Source organism: Chelmon rostratus, chromosome 23 (genome assembly GCF_017976325.1).
Source record: "Chelmon rostratus isolate fCheRos1 chromosome 23, fCheRos1.pri, whole genome shotgun sequence".
Taxonomy (NCBI): domain Eukaryota; kingdom Metazoa; phylum Chordata; class Actinopteri; order Chaetodontiformes; family Chaetodontidae; genus Chelmon; species Chelmon rostratus.
The window spans coordinates 17,964,480-17,986,508 of NC_055680.1; the positions used below are offsets into that span (position 1 = coordinate 17,964,480).

The following is a 22,029-nucleotide window of genomic DNA, read 5'->3' on the forward strand; positions in this document are numbered from 1 at the left end:
TTTTAGGTGAATTAATACTTTTTTATGAATACAATCAGGGTGAGCTGTAATTTCTAGTTGTATAATTGTAGTGATGTAGCTTTACTGTCTGCTTGTTTCTTTTTTTTCTGCCAAAATGAAAGAACCTTCATACCAAGAATTCCTGGGGAGAACCCTGGAAAAACCCCCACACAGCCTGAGGGGCAAATGAAGTCCATACAGACTGTCATATGTGAAATACCAGTGAAGGTGAAATGCTCAAGACACACTGAGAGAATCTGCTGTGTCACTGCTGATATAATCATACATGTGATAAACTTCTGACTCTGTGCTGATTCACCTGAACCTTTGCACACTTCATCCACCAATCTGGGCAGTGATCAGATTCAAGATGTTCGACTGCTACTAAAAAACAAAACAAAACAGGTCATCAGCAAAGTGAGGCCAGTTTTGACATTTGAGGTGTGAAAAAAAGACACGATTAAAGCAGGAAACTGGCCTCCTTCACAAGCACTCTGATGTTGTGACACAAGAAGTCTGTGTTTGTACCAGCGGCAGAGCAGCATGGACATAACAACGCTCTGCGCCGTCGTCGGTGAGTACTGAGTGTGTTTTAGCTCTAAAACATTAAGAACATCCTCGTTTCTGGGTCGTGTTAGCGTTCGTATCCGCCACCGGCTGAGAAGGCTACAGCCTGATCTGATCTGTGTATTTTCAAACGTTATTTAATTTGTGAGTATTTTAATTCTTTTACAACAAATAACTTTAACTAACTTAGTTACTGAAAACAGACTTCTAGTACATGAACTGAGCTTTTCTACTTCTCAGTACTTATTAAATGACAGATAAGGAATCACCACAAATGATCTTATGCAATTCAGGCAGTTACTGCTCAAACTGAAATACTCCACTGAATTAAACACAGGTAGATATTTTGTCCTAATTAGGGCCCACATGAATAATTGCTGTTGCGCTTCCCTTCACGGCCAGATGTTCATAAAGTCTCTGCAGAAAGAATCTGTGAGCTGCATCTTTCTCTCACTGTGGTTCACGCTGACAGCAGCTGCTTCTAGGTGTTTGCTCTTGTTTGTGGCTGAAGCTTTGTTAGCATCTTCTTCATGCACTGTAACGCCCTGCAGCTGCAGACGTTACATCAGATTTGGTTCTTTGATTTCGTCTCTAAAGTTCTGCTTTGTGGACAGGCAGCAGACGGCACTCATTTAATGAGAAAATAAACTCAACAAAATGGCGCCACAGCTTCGCGCTGACCTGAACCATGAACCCAGCGGAGAGGTTTGCTGCTTGTTTTCTGATGAATTCACTTATGGTGCAAAATAACATCCGCAGTGAAATGAGGAAGCAGCAGAAGACAGAAGGTGGCAAGTTTGCTTATCAGCCGCACTGTCAAATATAGTAAATTGGCGTTACTTTGAGAAAAGTATGCAAAATCATTGCCTTTGAAAAAAGAAATACATTAAAGTTCAGATTGTGAACTTGTAGATAGAGTTAATTCTGAGTGGGAAATATTGATCCTATGTTCAATCTGTTTTTTCTCATGGGTATTCAAGAACATTAATTACATTTAGCACACATTTACTGACATCATAATTACATATTTTCTGTCTATTCATGTTTATTCTTTGTGACCTGAAGTGACCTGCAGCACAGAATGAGAGAAGCGTAAAACTGTGAGCGCCCCTTTAATATAATGATGTCAGGAACCAAGCGGAACAAGAATGCGTTTGATGTTCATCCCAACTAAGACATCAGCTAATGAGAATGATGTCAGCACACAGGAGTGTGCTGATATTTATGGATGTTCAGTAAATAAGAGGCCAATAAAGTTCAGAGGGCAGTGACGTGCGATGGAAAGCACCGATAATTAAACAAAAAAGTTCTACTCACTCATGATTTTCAAGGTTTACTTTATCAAATTAAAGAAACTAATTTTCTAGAACTAAGAGAATCAGCAGCATCAATAACGTGTCTGTAAACACACTGGATAAAATAGAATAAGCCACTAAAAACTGGTGGAGAGCTCCTGTGTGGGCGGGTTCAAGATAAGATAAGACAAAACTTTATTTATCCCCAGTCGGGGAAGTTTGGGTATTACAACAGCATGTGAAAGCAGCAGGAAGAAAAATAGCAGCAGAGGTAGAGAACATTTGAAAAAAACAAAAAACAAAATAAAAAGTAGGATATATATATATATATGTACATATTATACAAGCAAAATGAAATTTGACAATATAAAAGAAAATTTAAATATGTAGAAAAAAATCTATAAAAAATATGTAAAAGTATGTATGGCCCCAATAGCTGTGGAAAAAAGATCAAAGTAAGATGCCTTCAGATTAAAAATAATAATAAATAGTGTTACTACTACTGCACAGAAGAAAAAATATACAAAACAGTAAATTATTGCGGAAAAAAGTATGGATATGAGCATAATTTTTCAAACAACATCAACACAGTCTTTTGTTAGGTGACGCTGGAGTTGAATAATCTGACAGCTGATGGAATGAAGGACCTGCGGCAGCGTTCCTTCTTACAGGGTGGATGCAGCAGTCTGTCACTAGAGGAGCTGCTGAGGGCCCCCACTGTGTCATGCAGGGGGTGGGAGGGGTTGTCCATGATCGATGTCAGCTTGGTTAACATCCTCCTCTCACCTACATCCTCAGTGGTGTTCAGAGGGCAGTCGAGGACAGCCCCAGCAAACCACTGCAAAAAAGACTGCAGACCCAACCACAGAGTCATAGAAAGTCCTCAGTAATGTCCTACACACTCCAAAGGACCTCAGTCTTCTCAGGAGATGAAGACGACTTTGGCCCTTCCTGTACACGGCATCAGTGTTAGTGGACCAGTCCAGTTTATTGTTTCGGTGTACACCCCCAGGTATTTGTACTCCTCCACAATCTCAATGTCAAATCCGTGGATGCACACCGGTGTAGTCTGTGGTGCTTTCCTGCGGAAGTCTATCACCATCCCCTTGGTCTTGCCGGCACTGATGTGCAACTGTCAATGTCCTCCCCGTGAGGACTGCACAACACTTTCCAGTCTGTGGTGTCAAAACAGTCCCTCAGTGTCATGTGCTATGTCTTCACATACAGAATGGTTGGCTGTTGTTTACTCACCAAAGGTATTTAAGTAGGTTGCAGATGAAACAGGTTGTGATCAGATCTGCCCAGTGGGGGGAGGGGTGAAGAGCTGTAAGCATCCTTGGTGTTTGCATACAGTAAATCCAGTGTTTTATTGTCTCTGGTGTGGCATTTGACATACCTGGTGAAGGTGGGGAGAGTTGAGGACAGGGAAGCATTACTGAAATCTCCAGAGATGAGGAGGAAGGCCTGGGGGTGTGATATCTGCAGCTGTGAGACCACAGTGTGAGAGCTCGCATGCTGCTGCCGCGTCGGTCGAGGGGAGGTGTAGACAGTTATCACGATGACATGCGAGAACTCCCTCGGCAGGTAATACAACCGAATGCTAACAGCTAGCAGCTCAACGTCTCTTGCACAGCGCTGCTCCTTTACGGCGAGCAGGTAGGAAGTGGAGCAAACCACTGTGGGTTAGGGTTAGGGTGAAATGGTGCGAAACTAACTTCAGCTTTCAAAGCCGAAGTTGCAGCAGGATTTCACCACACGGTGTGTGCTGAAATTAACCTTAGCTACCGCCACCGCTAATTAGCAAGCACATTCGTGGCTCTGAATTAGAAGCAGATCGACGATTTAAAACATGAATTCACCAAATCAGTGTTAGTCAAATCAGCCAAGCACAAGAGCTGCTGGAGAGCAAACATCCAGCTGTTGTGTTCCAGATGTGAAGGTGACTGTTAAGGACTCGTTTCCTGACTTTGGTCCACTTATTATTATTTTTTAAATACAATCTACAGCGTGTGTTTTCCTGTTTGTTCACTTCTGCAGATTCTTTTCCAATAAAAATCTCATTTTGCGTCCATCTGTTTGTCTGCTGCAGCCGCTCTGAGAGTCCTTCCCAACAGGTCCCAGTTCTTTCAGTACGAGTCTGTCTCTCTGAGCTGTGGGCAGCAGGGGAGCGCTTCAGACTGGAGGGTTAAGAAGAACACATCCACACACATGAACAAAGACTGTTCCACATCCAGGGATGGAATACACGAATCCAGCTGCTTCATCGATGCCCTTTACCCATCAGACACTGGAGTGTACTGGTGTGAGTCTGCAGAGGGGGGGTGCAGCGACGCCGCCAGCATCACTGTGACCGGTGGGTTTAAACAGCTGGAGAGAAAAATTCACCTCCAAACAGTCTGTTACACACAAGGGCACCACAGCCGATGCATGACACCGACATAAAGCAATCTTATGAAGCATCACGATCTGTCACTCAGGTGGCTCGGTGATCCTGGAGAGTCCGGTCCTTCCTGTGATGGAGGGGGACGCTGTGACTCTGCGCTGTACAAACAGGAAGTCTTCCTCCTCCAGTCCCACAGCAGATTTCTACAAAGACGGGCTTCTCATCAGGAGCAGCTCCACAGGAAACATGACCATCCACAGTGTTTCTGAGTCTGATGAAGGACTCTACATGTGTAACATCTCTGGAGCTGGACAGTCACCAGACAGCTGGCTGGAGGTCAGAGGTGGGGTAACAGTTTCTCAGTGTGAGTAGTAACGTTTTCTGCCCTGGTGTGAAAACAGAAGGAGAGGCCTGCAGCCGTGCACACAGAGCTTGTTGTTTTGTCGCATCGAGGCCAACCTGTGGTCTCTCTGTTTTGAAGCAGGGCGTCCTGATCCGTCTAACTCCCCCGCCACACACGTTGTGCTTCCTGTGGTGGTCGCGTGCCTCTCGCTGGTCTCGCTGATGCTGCTGTGCCTGTGGAGGAGCCACAAAGGTCAGCCTGTTTTCCTGTCAAGAAAGTGACATTCTGCAAACTGCAGTTTCAGCGTTTCTGCTGTCAGCGTGTCGACTGTGAAAGAGCACTCTCCAGACATCGGCTGGTTGGCGGCTGCAACTCCAGCTGCACTTTTTTGGCTTTTTCCTCGTGTTCGAATGTAGTTTGAATCTTTTCATTGACGGCAAATGTGTCATTTTACGTTTCCGGCTCGTTTTTGGTGACAGGAAGCAAAAAGCCCTGATTTAATACGCCAACATGCAGGATTCAGTCTGTTCGCGTTATCAGGTTGATGCAGGCTGGACGCTGAGACCTGGGAGTGCCGTAAACCAGCAGACTCTGAGCTTCTTCATTTTAAACAGAGCACAACGCGGCTTTGCGTTTTAGTGAACGTCACTGTGGAATAATGTTCGTCAAGCATGTTTACAGCACGTCAGAAATGTTCAAACCGACGTCGAAGGCGAAGTGTTGAATACAAACAGATCAGAGGCTGACCTTCAACGCGCACAGATGTTAAAGCTTCAGTCACACTTTATATTGAGGTGCACATACTCACCTTTAACTAGTAGCTTATTAGCATGCATCATAGTAGTGTGCTGACTTTTCATTAATAAAGCACTTATTAATGTCTTAGTCTGTGGGTTAGGTTATTAATTCAAGTACAACAACTGTGTTACTTATTATCAATAAGCAGCAATCAGGAGGTTATTGAGGAAAAAGTCTTACTAGAAGCTAGAAGCTGTAGAATTTGATCATGCAGAAAAAGGATTATCAAGTACTTTATGATGATTATACTTCAATTAACTTTTTGAAGATTGTACTCAGTAGAATTTGTGCTACTTTTGTCGCCTTTGAGTACCACGATGATACTTGAGCACACTTGAAGTGTAAATCGTTTAGCACAAACTTTAGGAGTACTGCAGTCCACCAGTGAAAAATGAGCATTCAAAACACACTCACAGTGTAATTTATCACCAGTGTGTGGGAAATATACTTATACATACTTCAAATGAAGAGAAGTTAAACTTGGAAACAAGTTTTCTTTTCATAAGTACACAATTTATAATACACTTACAATAAAGTGCAAGTACTTTGAAATATCACTTTAAGTACTGCACAATCAGTATATTAATACATTTAAGTAGAACTTAATGACATCTATTTAGAAGTTCTTACAAGTATACGTCAAATACTTTTAAATTAAACTTAAATAGTGTACTTGTTGAGACTTTACAAAACTTAGATTATATTTCTTATACACTACAGTCTACGATTTGAGTCAATATGCTGCTAATATGCATGTTAATTAGCAGCTAGTTTATGGTGAATATGTGTACATTAATATAAAGTCGACGCCTGATCAAACGTTACTGATCACAACATCTCAGCCCGACAACGAGACGTGAAACAGAAAAAGTCTTCAGGATGTTCATCCGCTAACATCTGGATGTGAACTGAAAGCTGTAATGAAAGAGGTTATTTGACTATTTTCCATCATAAGCTTTCAATGCACAGATAAGACAACGTGCGCTGCAAGCTGATCTGATGCCGCTCCACAGAAACTTTGCTCCGGAGTGAAAACAGACGTAGATTCACAGCGTTTGCATGTTTGCACCAGCCGCCACACGAACACCTCGTCCTGTCACCGCTCCCACTGCAGCTTTTCTGCTCTCCAGTGAACACCTGGGCTGAAACGCTGAAAGGCGGCTGCTGTCTCACAGTGCCGTGTTGTGTTGCAGGTAAAGCGGACCCTGATGTCTCGTACACTGACGTTATCATCACACAGGAAGTGCAGCCACAGAGGGTCAGAGGTAAACAACAGCCCACTCAAACACACCGTTATAGATCAGTCGAAGTTTCTCAAATATTCCCGTTGAAGCTTATAGACACAGTATAAACTCGCCGCTCAGCTATCAGCGAACAAGCACACTGAGTCATTTCTGCTGTTGTGTAACGCCTCTCTGGGCCACGTGTGTTTGTTTTCAAACCCGCCATCTTGCCCTGCTATTATAGGTCGTCACCATGGTGACAGTAAGCACAACAGCTGCACCAGTTCCACCACCAGGCTTCAGCATTCCAGAAACTCTGAGTCATCGCCTCTCCATTCTGACGCTGACACACTTTCCATTTTTATACTTTTAATGACCTGCAGACACGAGAGTGTGACGCCTGGATATGGAGCAAAAAAAAAAAACAAAAAAACAAAAAAAACCCCCACAGATAAATACAACAAAACAAACCAAAAGATGCACCTGAAATGTCCAGCAGCAGCAGAGGACAGGCTTGTGTCACTCTTCTCCCACACCCCTGAGAACATCACTTCATCACTGAGCTCACCCAGAGCCAACGTTTCTTCTCATTTCTGGGCTGCTTTGCTTCCTGTTAGGATGAATGGATGTTGCTGCTCCTCAAAAGCCTCAAATCAACGGTGAAGTGAAGTGTTTCTGTTATTTTGTCCACCTACTCACTGCGTCCTCCCTCCACAGATGCGGAAGCTGCGCCGACCTTCTACTCAACCGTGAAGCCAGGAAACACCTGACAGGAAGCCAGCGTTGACATGTAAATATTCTGATATCGTGGATAAAACAGGTGAAATGTTCCACGTGTTCTCACAGGAAACAGATCAAAGTTTATTCTTCTCAGTAGTCAGGCTGAAAATCTTCTCAGCTCAGGATGTAGGATCAACGAGGCTGAGTCACTAAATCCAAAGGTCTTAGTGGTCGATGAGAACTCTGAACTCTCACTGTCTGAATGTAATGAGACAGAAGGTTCAGTCCCCCCCCTGACTCATGACTGACCTGAAAGCAGACACAGTCAAACTTGTCTCCACTGTCCTGAACTGCACTCAGTGTTTTCACTACCAGACTTTCTCTACAGATACTTAAATCTTGTGTTTTCATGACTGCAGTTTGGTGAGAAACTCAGAGTCATTCGTCTCAGGTGCATCGCTGCTGTGTTGTCTGAACACAAGCAGAACTTTGAATTCACAGATGAAATGAAGTAAATTATGATTAAAATCAGGGAATATTTCATCAAAGGCAAAGCTTTTCATCCTTCATGCCTGTTTCAATACTTATTGAGGTTCAATTCTCGGACGGATTAACAGCCATGAAGCTTTGTTGATTGACAGCCATTAATTGTTTTTTGGCAACATATCGCTCACATGATAACTCTGTTCTACAGCTACGTCAGATAAGAAGCAGGAACAGCAAACAGGTTATTCACAGAATTGTTTCCATGACTGATGGAAACAGTGAGGCTGTTTCTGCTTTCACCGACATTCTTTTATAACAACAAAACAGAAACAAAACATAAAACTGTGATCTGTGTATTTGACATAAACTCAACTGGAAACAGCACAAAGTGTGTGTGACGCGTACAACCACAAAACCTTTTACCTTCATATTTGTGTGCTTTTTTATAGCTGATGAAACAACTTCATCATTTCACAGGTCACTTCATGTTTCCAGTCATCACAGGAAATATATATATACACACACACACACACACACACACACACATATATATATATATATCTTATTATAAGTCGTGTAAACATTTAAATAGAACCGTATTGACCGTATTTCATGTTGTGTTTAGGACCTGCTTCATGATAAAAATAGTCATTCAAATGCTGTTCAGATAGCGTGTTCGGTGTTGCAGGGGGATCTGAAACACCTTCTCTAAAAAACCCTGACAGCTCAGAAACGGTGACTCATCACCTGATACAATGACCAGATGATGAAAGCTGCTGTTAATAACAGTCTGTAGTCAGACAGTACAGTACTATACAGTAGTAACAGAGGAAAAATTCCCCCTTTATACTTAAAAGAAGAAGAGTTCATGTTTTTTGGGGTTTCCTCCACTCGGTCTCTGTTATCTGAAACCTGGCAGCACTTTCGTCCACACTGAAATATCTCAACCATGGATGGGTGGACTGCTCTGAAACTTGGTTCAGATGTTCATGGTCCCTGGAGGGGAACCTTGAAACACCACCAAGAGGTTGATATATTAAAAAAAAAAAAGAAAAGACTCAACAAGAATTTGATGAACTGCTGCGAAATGTTGTGCGAAAACTTCCACTTCTGGAGAACACCTGGACGGGGGGGGGGGGGGGGGGGGGGGGGGGGGGCGTTCCCGTGGACTCTCCTCCTGAACATGTGAAGGTTTTTCAGTCTTTAACTGTTTGTCAGGGCGACTGGGTGGTTCAGGGGTCCAGTTGTGTCCGTCTCCGCTCGCGGGCGTGGTCGGCAGGCTGGGAGTTCACTGTGGCTGGTGATGTGGTGGCTGGGTTTTTATTTGATGGGGAGATTTTGGGTTGTGTGAATGTTTTCCACAGGAAACGTTTTGGTAAAATTCTGACTAAATGATGGCAGATCACAGACTGTTGTGACCTATTTATTGAGATCCTTACTGAGTCGTTACGTTTGTCTCTGTTGGCAGGATGGAAGAAGACAGGATTCAAGAACAATTCAAGAACATTCACTTCAATTAAATCTATTTAATCCACAACCTGTTGAGTTCTGTTATAAATCTCACTAACAGCAGCCTCCGAGCATGTGTGGAACATGTGTGTTATCTGAGTGAAATCATGTGTTTCATGACTCGTAGGTTTCTCTTCACTGACAGCTCTGAAATGTGTCTCATTAACAGGGACAGAAGACACAGCTGATAAAGTTCAGGTCAGAAAGTGACCACCTGTTCACCTGGAAGAGACGTCCAGTCAAGAATGAAGCCATTAATTCTCATGTGTGTTAATAAAAGTGTTTCATGTTTATTTGCTAGTGCTGGAGACTTTTTTCTTATAATGTAAACATGAGTGAATGTGTGTAAACGGAGTATTGAGGGGGGTGGTGGGGGTGTGAATATAACGGTAAACGCAGCAGGTCCAGCTGTGCCGCGTCATCAGAAACAGACGTCGCTTCACGTGACGCTTCAGAGGAAAGGGCGAGGGAAGGGAGTGAGGGAAACGTGGATGCAATTTAAGAGAAATGGGATGTACGCTATTACTGGACACTGGTTCCCCAGACCCACCCCGACCCACATTCCTGTAAAAACAGAAGGAGCAAGTGCCTGCGGTCCTGGGAAGGAACATTATCCTTCATGAATGAACATCCTATGGTGGCCTTCATGTGGACTGTGGTCCTGCCTTGTACCGAATCCCTCCAACCAGGTACAACAGTGCCACCTAATGGAAAGTGAGCAGACTGCAGGGGGATTGGCCAAACTAAAGAAGGGGCTGCTTTAGGGCACTGTTTCTCAAGCCTGGTCCTGGAGTACCACTGCCCTGCATGTTTTAATGTATCCCTGCTCCAGCACACCTGATTCAAATGAATGGCTCGTTATCAGGCCTCAGCAGAGCCCAGTAGTAGTTATTTCGATATTTTGTTATATATAGTTTGTTCTTACAATCACGGTACACTTTATTTTCACTGCCATTTGCTTTTGATATTCTTATTTTGATATTCATTTGCATTTGATATTCTTTTTTTGTGCAATACTTTTACTACTGTTTACTATTTGGCTATTTTATTATTATTGTTATGTATATAATCTTTTTACTGCTCGCTACTATCATATTTTTATTATGTATAGTTTGTTCTTTATAGTCTTATTTTCACTTATTTCACTGTGTGTAATGCTGCTGCTGCACTGCAATTTCCCAGCTTGGGATAAATAAAGTATATCTATCTAATGAGCTGAGCATTTGAATCAGGTGTGTCGGAGCACAGAAACATCTAAAACATGCAGGGCAGTGGTACTCCAGGACCAGGATTGAGAAACACTGCTTTAGGGCATTCAATCGTTCGCAACTGGACCTCCTCAGTTTGTCTTAGAAGACGTTCCCCCTTTCATCCGTTGAATACGGCTTCATCAGTTCATGCGCACCAGGCTAGATAGGTGCGCATGAACTGACCTGTCTAGTGCTATCTAGCCTGCTCGGATGAGAGGCGAAACGATTGAATGCCCTAAAGCTTTCAATGACCTGGATAAATGAGAATATTCACAGGTAAAGACGTGGCTGCACAGTTTGTCCACACCCCTGATTAAAGAGTACAGCACCTAAAATGCTAAAACGAATGCAAAACATAACTGATGAGAAGAAAAATGCAGGTTTGATGTAGCAGAGTGCACACCTGCTGCCCATGACTCTACTTATTACATGCCAGCACTCACCTGATTGGCTAATGCCCCCCCCCCCATAGTAACCCAGGTGTTACCAACCTTATCTTCAGCTGTTTGTTGTCGGACTGCAGGTTCCTCATAAACCATCCAGTCTCAAGGATCCCAGAGGAGCCAGGTGGTGGAATAATTCAGGCTGTGATAAGATAAGACTTTATTAATCCCACACCGGGGAAATTAAACTGTTACATGCTGCAAACAATAAAAGAGAGACATAGGAGGCTCAAAATAGTCAACAAAAAATGGATACAGAATAAAAAAATAGAAAATCAGCTGTGTGTGTGAATACTTCTGCCACAAGAGTACAAAAAAATATATGTTGCCTTCAGATAAATGGATAATAAATACACTGTTAATACTATGGCACACTAGAAGAAAATATATAAACACAGTAAATATATAATATTGTGCGTCCAAAAATTTTCATTATTGCTTTATGCAGTCATTTTAAGTGTTTCAAACCGTTGAGATGGCGACATCTGCTGGCTGTGCATCAGTATTGCATTGCGAATGAATGAATGAATGAACGTGTCAAATCAGTCCAGTTTGTTTTATAAAAGGTTAGATGCTGTTGAAGGAAGTAAGAATTATTCATAAAAATGTAGGAAAATCTGTGTGTGTGTGAGCAATTCATCTCCAAACTCCTGTAATGTGACACATAATGATACAGATAATATTATCATATTTACCTTTCAGGCCTAAATGCTAAATGATCATTTAATATCGTTTTTAGACAGTCGTTCAGATGTGCACGGTCCTCAGAAGACTGTACAACAGACGCTTTAAGATCAAGCTTATATTTTCCATCAGGTTAAACATGAAGCACATTCAGCAGTAAACAGGACGCTGCAGCGCACGCAGGCTAAATATGAAATGAACCATGTCAACATGTTTCATGTAAGCATCGCATACAGCAGCTATGACACGTTAAAAAGAGGATAAATAGCAATCATTGATCAGCATGTAAACAGGCAGACGCTGCTTCCTGTCCTCTTCTTCATCGTTCCAGTGCGAGATGATCGGACGCCGTCCTCTTTGCTTGAGCTCGAGCTGCAGGAAACCAGAGCAGAGACAGTTTTCAGTGGCGTTGTTTTAGCCGGTTTTCACTTCCTGTGATGACCAGCGCTGCTGCTGTTAGCCTCAGCTTGTTAGCCACAACCAGGTCACCTGTGGCCAGACCCATGTGACCCACCCGACTAACAGTGCGCAACATGTGACTCCAGCGGCCTGAAATGCTAAAACAAAAGCTAACCACGTTCCCAGTTTAGTGACCATTCTGCGGGACGTTCATCTCATGAATTCAGACTCCCTTAGACTTATTTTAGGACATATAAAAATATTAGAATGATTTTTGTGTTTAATAAGGTCTTAAAGTGGAATTGTCTTGCTCAATTTTACAGTGTGCTGACAGTTTAGCTTCACTGCTAGCATCGTCACGTTCATCCGTTTCTTAGCGTCTCCGGTGTCCCAGCTTCTGGCTGCTGCTGCCGGCTTCAGTAAATACAGGTAAAAAGTCATGGTCCTGATTGGCTCGGACAACCTGAAGAAGGTCATGTGACCTGACAACGCCACAAGCACCACAGATATCGGATTAAAAACATGATTTCAGTAGCAAAGTTAGCTAACGTAGCTCAATTAGCTTCTTTTGTGTTGCTGGGTCACTCATCAGTACGACGGTGGCGGTTGCTGAAGGTCCAGTGTGCAGGATTCAGGCAGCAAGTGTGTTTTCATTAGAGTTTAAGCAGCTGAAAAGAAGAATCGCTGTGTTTTCTTTAACCTGGAACGAGCTCTTTAGTCCTCGGAGTCCGCCATGTTTCCACAGTAGCCCAGAAGGGACAAACCAAGCGCTGACTCCAGAGAAGGACTTACATGTTTTTCACCACTAGATGCCACTAAATCCAACACACTGGACCTTTAAGTCACATTCACAAGTTTTCCAAACAATCAAACAGCCAGATTATTTTTACTTTGTTGGTCTTTTCACTCAACCGTGTAATATGATGTATTTATCAATTGATAATATAACTTGGATTAATTAGCTTGTCATTACGTCCACGTTATGGAAAACTAGACTGTGGTATCTAAAAAGAAATGAGTCTACACTGTGACTCAACACACATGCCAACACCGTCTACCAGTCGCCTTACCTTGTCTCCACCTTCGGTACATGTATACGCACACTACCAGTATGGCCGAGTAGAGGATGAAGAGCAGGATGGAGCATACCAGCTTGGGCAGGGACATGAGAGGAGGAGGAGCAGGAGGAGCCGTGGGGACACTCATAGGCTGAGCTCTGACTGCGAGGAAGAAAATTAACATGAGGAACATTTTGTGTCTCTATCCATCAGGCTCAAACCCTGATCGTACAGACCTGGTGGGAAAATACTGAACGCTTGAAGCTGATGTAGTCAAATTCAAATTCATTGAGACTTCAAAAAGACCAAACTGCGTTCAATATACGACTGTAAGTTTACACAATACAGTTTACATCCTGCAAACATGTAGAAAAAAGGTGGATGTGACCGCGGTGGGAGGCTGACCGCCGATCACAACCACACTGCTGTACATCCGTCACCTCTCACAGCCAGCCAGCTCCCCGGTGACGCTCCTCTGTGGGGGTGTTCACACTTGTAGAAGCCCTCGTCAGACGTGGACACCGCTGGGAGGACCATCTGTCCTGCAGGCTCAGTGCCGATGAAAACATTATCTTTGAAGAACGCAGCAGAGAAATCTGAAGTGGACTCATGTTGGTCCTCCTCCTTGGAGGAACAGCGAAGAGTCACGTTATCTCCCGCTGTCACAGGAAGTGCTGGACTCTCCAGGATCACATCATCTGAAATATAAAACGATGTCTTACCAGCTGCATGTAAGAATCCAGCAGATTAGAAACACAAAGGATGTTACCGGTCACTGTGATCCAGACGGTGTTGCTGCAGTGCCCCTGTTCAGACTCACACCAGTACACCCCGGTGTCTGATGGGAAGGCGTCCTCAATGGTGCAGGAGGACTCACCCGGGATCCCCCAGCCATACTGGCATTTCTCAGATATCCCAAAGGAGGAGTTTCTCTTCACCGTCCAGTCGCCGGAGCCTGTCGGCGCCACACATCTCAGAGAGATGTCGGCATACCGGAAGAACTGAGAGCTGTTGGGAGTGATGCTCAGAGTGGCTGCAGGGGCAGTCAAACAGGAAGTTGTTCACTTTTTTAACGGTTTACAGCTGATCCGATGTGTTAAATGCATGAATGAATGAATGAATGAATGAATGAAGTGACCCACAGAGATTTACCACCAGCTCTGCAGCTCTGCAGCGCTTGTCATCATCTTTTGGCTCATGGTTCAGGTTTTACAGCACAAAGCTGTTCAGCCTCTGTGCTGCTAACAAACCTCACAGCCACAACAGACAGATGTTCTAAACCAGCAAGCCCTGATGTCCTGACTGAGCACTTCCTGTCAACTAAAGCTGCTGTAAGAGTTTCACAGTTTCCGGCCGATCGATTGGCTTTTTTCAATAAATTATTACACTAACGGGTTGGTTGAAGTGCGGTTGTATGAAGCACTTTTGGAGAGTCGGTGTTGCCTGCAGTAGATGGTGGTCGTGCGACCCCAGTGTGGAGTACCAGCAGAGCAACAGGGTCAGCAGGAAATCATTTTTTAAGCACACCTGAAATAATGACCGTCATGCTGCCTGAGGGTGAAGCTGTGACGCGACGCAGCTGTTTTCAAGGTGGAGGTAAACTGTTTTGCTGCTGAGCACATCGCTCTGCCATCTATCGTAGGCGACTGACTTTTGATAAGCACCTCAAGCAAACCCACCTCAAAAACCCCTGAACTATTCCTTTAAAATAACATGTCCAGGACTCCAGCAGATTGTTTTGGGAGGCTGATTGTTTAAAGAAAGTTAGAGTACTTACAGAGAATGGCGCAGATCGATGTGATCTCCATCCTGTGTCTTCGTCTCTGTCAGGTGTGAGGCAGCAGTTGACCGCATCCTCATGAACACAGGAAGTCATAAAGCTCAGTGCTTAGTTCTGCAAACACAACAAAACAAAAAATCACTGTTCTGCAATGAAAATCTTACATTTTGCTTGAGCTGTGAGCCTTGAGCAGATGTTTATCTGTGTGCAGAAACATTTGCTGGGAGGTTATGATGTCAAAGTCTCCATCGCACATGTTTCAGCCTGCTGATGATGTTTTGCTGGACGATTTCAGACCAGTCTCACTTCTCATCTGTTTCACTTCAACCACAGAATCAAACCTGCCACAAGAGAAGCTGCCTTTAAATCACATGTCAGCGAGGCGAAGCGGCCACATGAAACAGCTTCAGCAGAGACTAAACAAACTCAGGCTATCTGTCACATCATCCACCCGCCACTCCTTCTTCTGATGTTCATTCAATAAAGTTTTAAAAAACAAAACAAAAAACAAAGTTCGTCTTCTGGAGATATCGAGATAATATCTCACTAAAACAAACTCTGTTTTCTCGAAATAATGAGAAAATATCTTATTATAACGAGATAATATCTTGTTATATCGAGAAAACGGCTTGTAAAAAAAAACAAAGAAAAAAAAACACGTCCCCTTAGGGCTTCCGTAGAAAAGTGTTGCCTGATTATGAAAAAAACTGCAAAACACTTTGATTAGGTTACAAGAAGTTTCTCAAAGATGCGATGCTGCTGTTTCCACAGACATGAAGTTAGAAAAGCAGGATATTAAAGAGCAGTTAACTTTCCTCTCGTCAGGGTTTTAACTGGAGGAGGAGCGACATGAAGGAATTCATTCAGGCTACTGCCTGCCTCTCCCAGAGAAAGTGAAAGTATCTGTTCATTGTCCGGTGAACATGGTGGAAAGACGGCTGCTGGTCTTCATGCTCTGGGTCGGTGTGGCGCTTGTTACAGGTAAGACCCACCTGCCTCACTCATCAGGTAGACTGAGTTTCTGGAGTTGAAAAAACTTCCCCCTACTTTACCGCTTTTTCTTTGGCTTCTTTCTCGATGTGTTTTCAGCATTTCACTCAGCTGCTTTCAGCTTTTTAACATGAAAACCGCACGAGGCTCCGATTTCCTCAGGTGTTAAAACTCAGGAGCTCTGAGAAAAGGTGCGGCAGCAGGTAACATCTTGGCAGCTTGGCAGAAACAAGGTGTTTTTTTTTGAGCCAATCACAGTCAGTGAGGCTGAGGCGATCAGCTGGTGTCAAGTCGTCTGAAAACACACCGCAGAGGTTCATCACAGAAAGCGGAAGGATGCACTGAGGACACTTTCTCCAAACTTTAACCGTCGTAATGTGTTAGAAAGCTGCCCCCGTCTTTTGTGTTGGCGGGTCAAATTTGACCCGTTGTTTAACTCAGCCTGAAAATTATTAAAAACACTAGTTATCATCCAATATTGTTTTTCACCTCATAGCTAACTTAGCATGTATTCATATCCATGGAAACACTGTTTCCATTTTTTTTTTTTTGGCTCCACAGACCTTTTTATCTTACAATATACCACTCATTTTCGATTACAAAAACGTGTTTAAATTCACTAATTATATTTCCTATAGTGATAAAATGAGTAATTATATTATCCATGTCTTATAAACTAATATTAGAGTACACCTAACTAAAAAAAATCAATGTTTTTTTTTAAATCAAAGTGATTGACACTAGTGACATCTGTGGGGTTACGGGTCAAAACCGAGCGGCATAGATTTATGGTAGAATAAAGACAAAAAATCCTTTTCATAAAACTATATTTATTTTAATCAGAATTGCAAGTGCAAATTGAACATTGAAAAACAACGTGTTTGTGCGTGTGTGTGTGTGTTAAACTAAACACTGAAAAACAATGTGTTGTGTCTGAACCATACATTTGACTTAGAGAGATAATATTTTGTGTGTGGTGTGTGTGCGTATGTGTGTTGTTTACACGCATGAATCACACTCTGTGATGGTTTTAGTGAGCTCCTTGCAAATGTATTTCTTGCATGTGTGACAAGTGGTGCTGGTTTTCCTGTCCTTGTTGGAGGGGCAGGACTGGCACCTTTTTCTCTTGCTCCCCCTGGAATCCCCTGTCTGGTTCCTATTGCAGGATGCTGGTATGTGTGTAGATATGATCCAGTATACCTCTTGCTCATGCTGACTGATGCTCCAACAGAATGCAGCTGATAATATCTCACCCAAACCCTGTTTATATATGCCAATGTTTATTTTTTTATTCAAAATGTATCAATATGCTGCAAGAAAGTTTGAGTTCACGTGGGGTGAAGGGGGTGTATGTGTGTGTGTGTGTGTGTGTGTGTGTGTTGTGGGGCACATTGAGCCATATTTGATGAATGGATTCACTTAAATATACTTCAAATGAAGGCAAATTAAAAATTAAATTAAATTATAATTTCATTAAGCTGCTAATAGTGTTTTACAAATGACTTCAACATAAATAGACTTTTTAAAAGTACACTTAAGTACAATTTATGACAGTACTAAACATACTTTTTATAAGTTAAAAGTATTAAAATACCACTTTAAGTATTGGAAAATTACAGTAGAACATATAAGTAGAGCTTAATGATCTCTGGAGACTATTTATCAGCATTTATAATTAAGCCAGATCATGTGTGACGTAGTAAGCTGAGAGGGACCCAGGAGCGGAAACGGAGAAGGTTTTAACAAGGTTTATTTGAGCAGCAAAGGAGGCAAAAGACAGGCAAATGAAAAGTGCACAATAAGTACATTTTCTGTCATTTAATTATATGTATGGTGTAGTTCACCCTGATGTGCGCTCACGTGTTCAGTCTTTGATAAGTTTGGTTTAAATTAATTATTTGATTTATTTTTTATAACAAGAGGGTGGAATGTCACGATTGACAGCTAAACCTAACTTGTGATTGATTGGCTGTATGGGCGGGACTATTGCACAGACACTGGCTACAGATGACCCCACCAGGTGGCATCTGGATGAAGATATGGAGACGCGTGGTCCATCTTTATTTACAGTCTACTACTACTACAAGTGACCATGGAAGTGTTACAGAGACATAGGTGGCCCCAAAGAGAACGAGATCTTTGCGACTGTGACTTTAAAACTGGACTAACCTTGTTCTTGACTGTGTCGTAGATTACTTAACTGTTCGTTTCTTCAACAGGCTCTGAGATAAATTGCTCTTCTGAGCTGATAGAAGCGGAATATGGCGAGGCTGTGACTCTGCCGTGCCACCTTCAGCCTCCACAGGATGCGACGGATATGAAGGTGAAGTGGAGTCATGGACCCCTGAACCACACTGTCCACCAGTATCAGGACAGAAGAGACGACCCAGGGGAGCAGAAGGAGCTGTTTAAAGGACGAACACTTCTGTTCCACGACAGGCTGACTGAAGGAAACCTGTCGCTGAAACTCTCCTCGCTTCGACTGTCCGACACTGGAAAATACACATGTTCCTTTCACACTGAAACTCTGCAGAGCAGCTGTTACATTGAACTCACTGTTGGTATGTACAGGAGGCTCATAAAGTTCAGTCCAGACACTAAAACATACAACACCTCCCACAGGTTGAAGCATCAGAGGTTTTTTAACAGATGTGAAATGTGTCAGGGCTTCAAAGAGCAGCTCAACATAAACAGATCGGTGATAAGACAGAGTGATCAAATCGCCTGAGCCAGTCTGAAGGTTTTCCCGTGACGCTGTCACTCATCACTCAAGAAAGTAAATATGAGTAAATATGAATGAACAAATATACGATCATTCTACACATAAAGAGATATAAAGGACGTTACTCTGTGTAGTGATGTTACTTGTTACCCGTTTATCACCAAGTTCAGCTACAGAGTAAATGAAGATCTTTCACTTTCATGGTATTTCACTGTGTTTTAATGCTGCGGTCTCCAAACGGAGGAGAGGCATAAATTTCAGTTTCCGACTTCTGCAACATGCTAGCAGCTCAAAATCACGTAAGTTAGTAAGTTACTTTAATTAGTAAGTTAATTAAAGTAAATTCTCATTAAAGTAAAATCACGTAGTTGATGAAACAACATGAAATCCATCCACCTGATTGGATGTGTGTTTACTTTTATAAACTTGAAGTGTTTAATGATATCGCAATGTTCGTTTCCGCAGGAGAGTCTGACGTGATCGGCTCACATATACCAGTTAAAGCCGTCGTCGGTGATCACGTCATTCTGCCGTGCCACCTGGAGCCCCCGTTCGACGTGAAGACGCTAACAGTGGAGTGGAAACGCAATAAAACCCATGTGCACACCTACAGACACAGGAAGGATGATCCATCTATTCAGGCCGAGAACTTCAAAGGCAGAACATCTCTGTTCCGTGAGGAAATGACCAGAGGAAACATTTCACTGAAGCTGACCAACGTAAGTGAGCTGGACGCAGGAAACTACACCTGCCATGTTCCCAAGCTGCACAGTCAGGTCAAGAGAGGGAACGTCACCCTCATTGTTGGTGAGTACAGCGAACCTGATACGTGTCAGCATGAAATAAGTGACAGTTTCACACATTTGACGTTATTTTTCTACAGAGCAAGTGGACAACGGAACAGGAAATCGGTCTAATCACAGTAAGTAAATAGCTGAGCTCTATTTATTTGTGTCCCTAGCGCTTAAATCAACAACTACTCTTCCTTTGTGTCTGAATTTTATCATATATTTAATTTCATTTTCATTCACACTACTCTTATTAACTTATTACTTATAAACCTAACTTATTTGTTGGACTGCCTTCCTGCCAAATTAAGGAGCTTTTTAGAGTTTCAGCTCATTGCTTGTCTGTCAGGCCTCAGCTTTACTGTTGTGGTTCACTCTCTCGGCTCTCACAGCATCGTTTTCAGACGCAGCAGCAGTTTTCAGAGAAAAAGCTGCAAAACGCCAGGGTCCACTGCCTGGCTGGTGAACACCGGGAACAGATAGACATGAACACGACTGTTTGCTCACAAGTTTAGCAAAATCAGCTGTAAATGCGATGATGTCGATGTTATAGTGGGTGAGAAATCAAAGTATGAAGAGCAAGAAAGCCTGCACATGGAGGAAAGGTGGAGTGGATGGATGGGTGAAACCGGAAAGTCAGTGTTGACTTGTTTTAGCTGTGACTGTTTGGACTTTTCGGGAAAATATTTCAAATGATAATTCTGCTGTGCAATGAAAGAGGCTCTGACAGACAGCTTTTGGAGGGTCGGACTCCTGCCGGACCAAGTTTACATCATGACCCAGAACAGGAGGAGCGGCGCTGGAAAATGGATGGATGCTATCTTGCAGCCTACAGTGAAGAATAACTCTTGACATCTTCCTCTATTCTTGCAGGCGGTGACCCTGGTACTGCTGCTAAAATTGGCATTTCTTCTGGCGTCATTGTTGCCATTATTGTTGCCATTATTGGTGCCATTATTGGTGCCATTATTGGTGGTGTTTTGTGGAGAAAACGTAAGTCACACATTTCTTCTCTTCATTTCCTCCATTTAAAAGGAATGTGCTCAAACATGTAAGTGATGGAAAGTCCACAGTCCTCCGCCCATACAGAAAAGTGTTCAAAGGTTTATCTGAAGCCTAAAATCAGGCTGAAGCAGTCTGACAGACACAAGTCAACCGGCTCTCCTAAAGTTGGTCTTTAACTATTGTTCTGTCTTTAACTTAAGTGGCTATGAATTGCTGTTTTTATAATAAAATGACAACGCGACAATGGGAAAGTGTCGCTCAGTGATGAACCTATAGATAATTATCTGATCGTAGCGCAGATCAGCGCAGAGCCGGAACATGTTAACGGCTGCCGTTCACTCAGAACCACCACAGAGCTTTAACTAAGTAGTTTTACTCGTCTCAACTGGTTGACCAGAGTGGTCAAAGAATTAAAGTGCTCATCAGTCATGTTGGTGCTGACTAATAACTCCTTTTGTGTCGTATATTGTAGGTAAATGTGGAGAAAGAGGCTGGAGAGGATGCCACAGGGTGGACAGAGAGGAGACACGGGAGACCAGTCAGGAGGACAGTCCTGAGAGAGTACAGCTGAACGACTTACAAAATGGCAGCTAGCCTCTGATAATAACTCTTGGTTCTCCGAAATCAAAAAAGGCTTTTCGTCCATCCAAATATTTTAATCAGGTGCTTCCTGTGTGTGGTGCATTCAGTGGCAGTGGGCAGCGTTGTGTTTACCTGTTTGACCTCATGGCAGCGCTGTGGTCAGGAACGATGTATCATCACAAGGAGGTTACAGTCAGCTATGTGTCAGATAGTTCAGGAAGAACATGCAATGAGTCTCACTGAGACATATCTTATTAAAATGTGAGTAATATATTAAAAATATATTGATCAATTTAATAGTTTCTGTATTTGCTGTTGATTTTGATGTGAGAACATTCCATGAAATAACTGTTTCGTCTAGAACTTGGAACAACAATGTTTGATATGTGAATCATTTTGTAATACAACTGAGGTAAAGGTGTGTCCAGTCGTCCTGCTTCATATTTGTGTCCTTCGATGCGTCAGACTGTGATTTTATAAACCACTGCACGGACAGCGCTGCCGTCTGTTGACTGGATGAAGCCTCAGTTTCAGCTTCAGTTTGTTTTTTCATGTTGTTTTTTTTATCTTCCTGTGAAATTATGTTGTTGATAAATGTAATAAATAACAACAAATGAAAATGTTGTTAATAAAGGGATTTGTTGTGAAGCACTGAGCTGAATGAATTATGAATGAATGAATATATTATCTTGTTATTGTACAACCTTTTGATTTGCTTGTACTTTTATTCTCAACCATAACCGCAGATGATCATGGTCACTACTGTAAAGTGGTTCAGAGTGATCCTGAAACTGTGAATGTTGTTTGTTAATAAAAAGATTTTTTCATTGAACCCCAAAATCTGCTCTACAAATGTCAGTTTACTAGAAGGCTTCATTTTTAGTTTGGATGTTTCGGATGTTCTGATCAGATAGTTCTGATCGTAGTTTGTTAAACTGCTCAGTTCCAGATACAATACAGCTCTACTCTGCAGAGTCTGCAGACTTTGCCTTTTTTAAAAAAAC

General features: G+C 42.6%; 3 protein-coding genes across 8 annotated transcripts; 2 read left to right on the forward strand and 1 right to left on the reverse strand.

Moving 5' to 3' along the window:
* Window positions 1-450: 450 nt before the first annotated feature.
* LOC121626706 (low affinity immunoglobulin gamma Fc region receptor II-like) lies at window positions 451-9,604 on the forward strand. 5 transcript variants are annotated; one of them, XM_041965363.1, is made up of 7 exons: window positions 451-574; window positions 3,952-4,215; window positions 4,340-4,609; window positions 4,727-4,840; window positions 6,580-6,651; window positions 7,327-7,399; window positions 9,494-9,604. In XM_041965363.1, exons 1-6 carry the CDS (start codon window positions 544-546, stop codon window positions 7,377-7,379), a joined length of 804 nt encoding a protein of 267 aa, XP_041821297.1. In that variant the 5' UTR covers window positions 451-543; the 3' UTR covers window positions 7,380-7,399; window positions 9,494-9,604. The 5 variants fall into 5 exon arrangements, with proteins under 5 accessions (XP_041821297.1, XP_041821298.1, XP_041821300.1 ...); XM_041965364.1 differs by having other exon boundaries at window positions 4,730-4,840; XM_041965366.1 differs by having other exon boundaries at window positions 4,340-4,588.
* A 1,560-nt stretch (window positions 9,605-11,164) lies between these two features.
* LOC121626707 lies at window positions 11,165-15,529 on the reverse strand. Of its 2 annotated transcripts, XM_041965370.1 has the most exons (6): window positions 15,193-15,529; window positions 14,936-15,052; window positions 13,928-14,191; window positions 13,599-13,856; window positions 13,171-13,320; window positions 11,165-12,073 (listed from the first exon to the last, which is right to left on the reverse strand). In XM_041965370.1, exons 2-6 carry the CDS (start codon window positions 14,964-14,966, stop codon window positions 12,021-12,023), a joined length of 756 nt encoding a protein of 251 aa, XP_041821304.1. In that variant the 5' UTR covers window positions 14,967-15,052; window positions 15,193-15,529; the 3' UTR covers window positions 11,165-12,020. The 2 variants fall into 2 exon arrangements, with proteins under 2 accessions (XP_041821304.1, XP_041821303.1); XM_041965369.1 differs by having other exon boundaries at window positions 14,936-15,529.
* A 134-nt stretch (window positions 15,530-15,663) lies between these two features.
* LOC121626362 (selection and upkeep of intraepithelial T-cells protein 1-like) lies at window positions 15,664-21,859 on the forward strand. The gene is made up of 6 exons (XM_041964827.1): window positions 15,664-15,919; window positions 18,148-18,489; window positions 19,116-19,457; window positions 19,534-19,572; window positions 20,312-20,431; window positions 20,916-21,859. Exons 1-6 carry the CDS (start codon window positions 15,862-15,864, stop codon window positions 21,035-21,037), a joined length of 1,023 nt encoding a protein of 340 aa, XP_041820761.1. The 5' UTR covers window positions 15,664-15,861; the 3' UTR covers window positions 21,038-21,859.
* Window positions 21,860-22,029: the final 170 nt, after the last annotated feature.

What these genes read in the sequence shown, in the direction of transcription:
- LOC121626706 (XM_041965363.1), top strand. Translation starts at nt 544, where the DNA reads ATGGACATAACAACGCTCTGCGCCGTCGTCG. An exon ending in CCTGTGGAGGAGCCACAAAG is followed by an intron (nt 4,841 to 6,579) that starts GTCAGCCTGTTT and finishes GTTGTGTTGCAG; the next exon opens with GTAAAGCGGACCCTGATGTC. An exon ending in GCAGCCACAGAGGGTCAGAG is followed by an intron (nt 6,652 to 7,326) that starts GTAAACAACAGC and finishes CTCCCTCCACAG; the next exon opens with ATGCGGAAGCTGCGCCGACC.
- LOC121626362 (XM_041964827.1), top strand. Translation starts at nt 15,862, where the DNA reads ATGGTGGAAAGACGGCTGCTGGTCTTCATGCTCTGGGTCGGTGTGGCG. An exon ending in GAACGTCACCCTCATTGTTG is followed by an intron (nt 19,458 to 19,533) that starts GTGAGTACAGCG and finishes ATTTTTCTACAG; the next exon opens with AGCAAGTGGACAACGGAACA. An exon ending in TGGTGTTTTGTGGAGAAAAC is followed by an intron (nt 20,432 to 20,915) that starts GTAAGTCACACA and finishes CGTATATTGTAG; the next exon opens with GTAAATGTGGAGAAAGAGGC.
- LOC121626707 (XM_041965370.1), bottom strand. Translation starts at nt 14,966, where the DNA reads ATGGAGATCACATCGATCTGCGCCATTCTCT. An exon ending in CGTCTGGATCACAGTGACCG is followed by an intron (nt 13,857 to 13,927) that starts GTAACATCCTTT and finishes TTTATATTTCAG; the next exon opens with ATGATGTGATCCTGGAGAGT. An exon ending in GTACCGAAGGTGGAGACAAG is followed by an intron (nt 12,074 to 13,170) that starts GTAAGGCGACTG and finishes GGTTTCCTGCAG; the next exon opens with CTCGAGCTCAAGCAAAGAGG.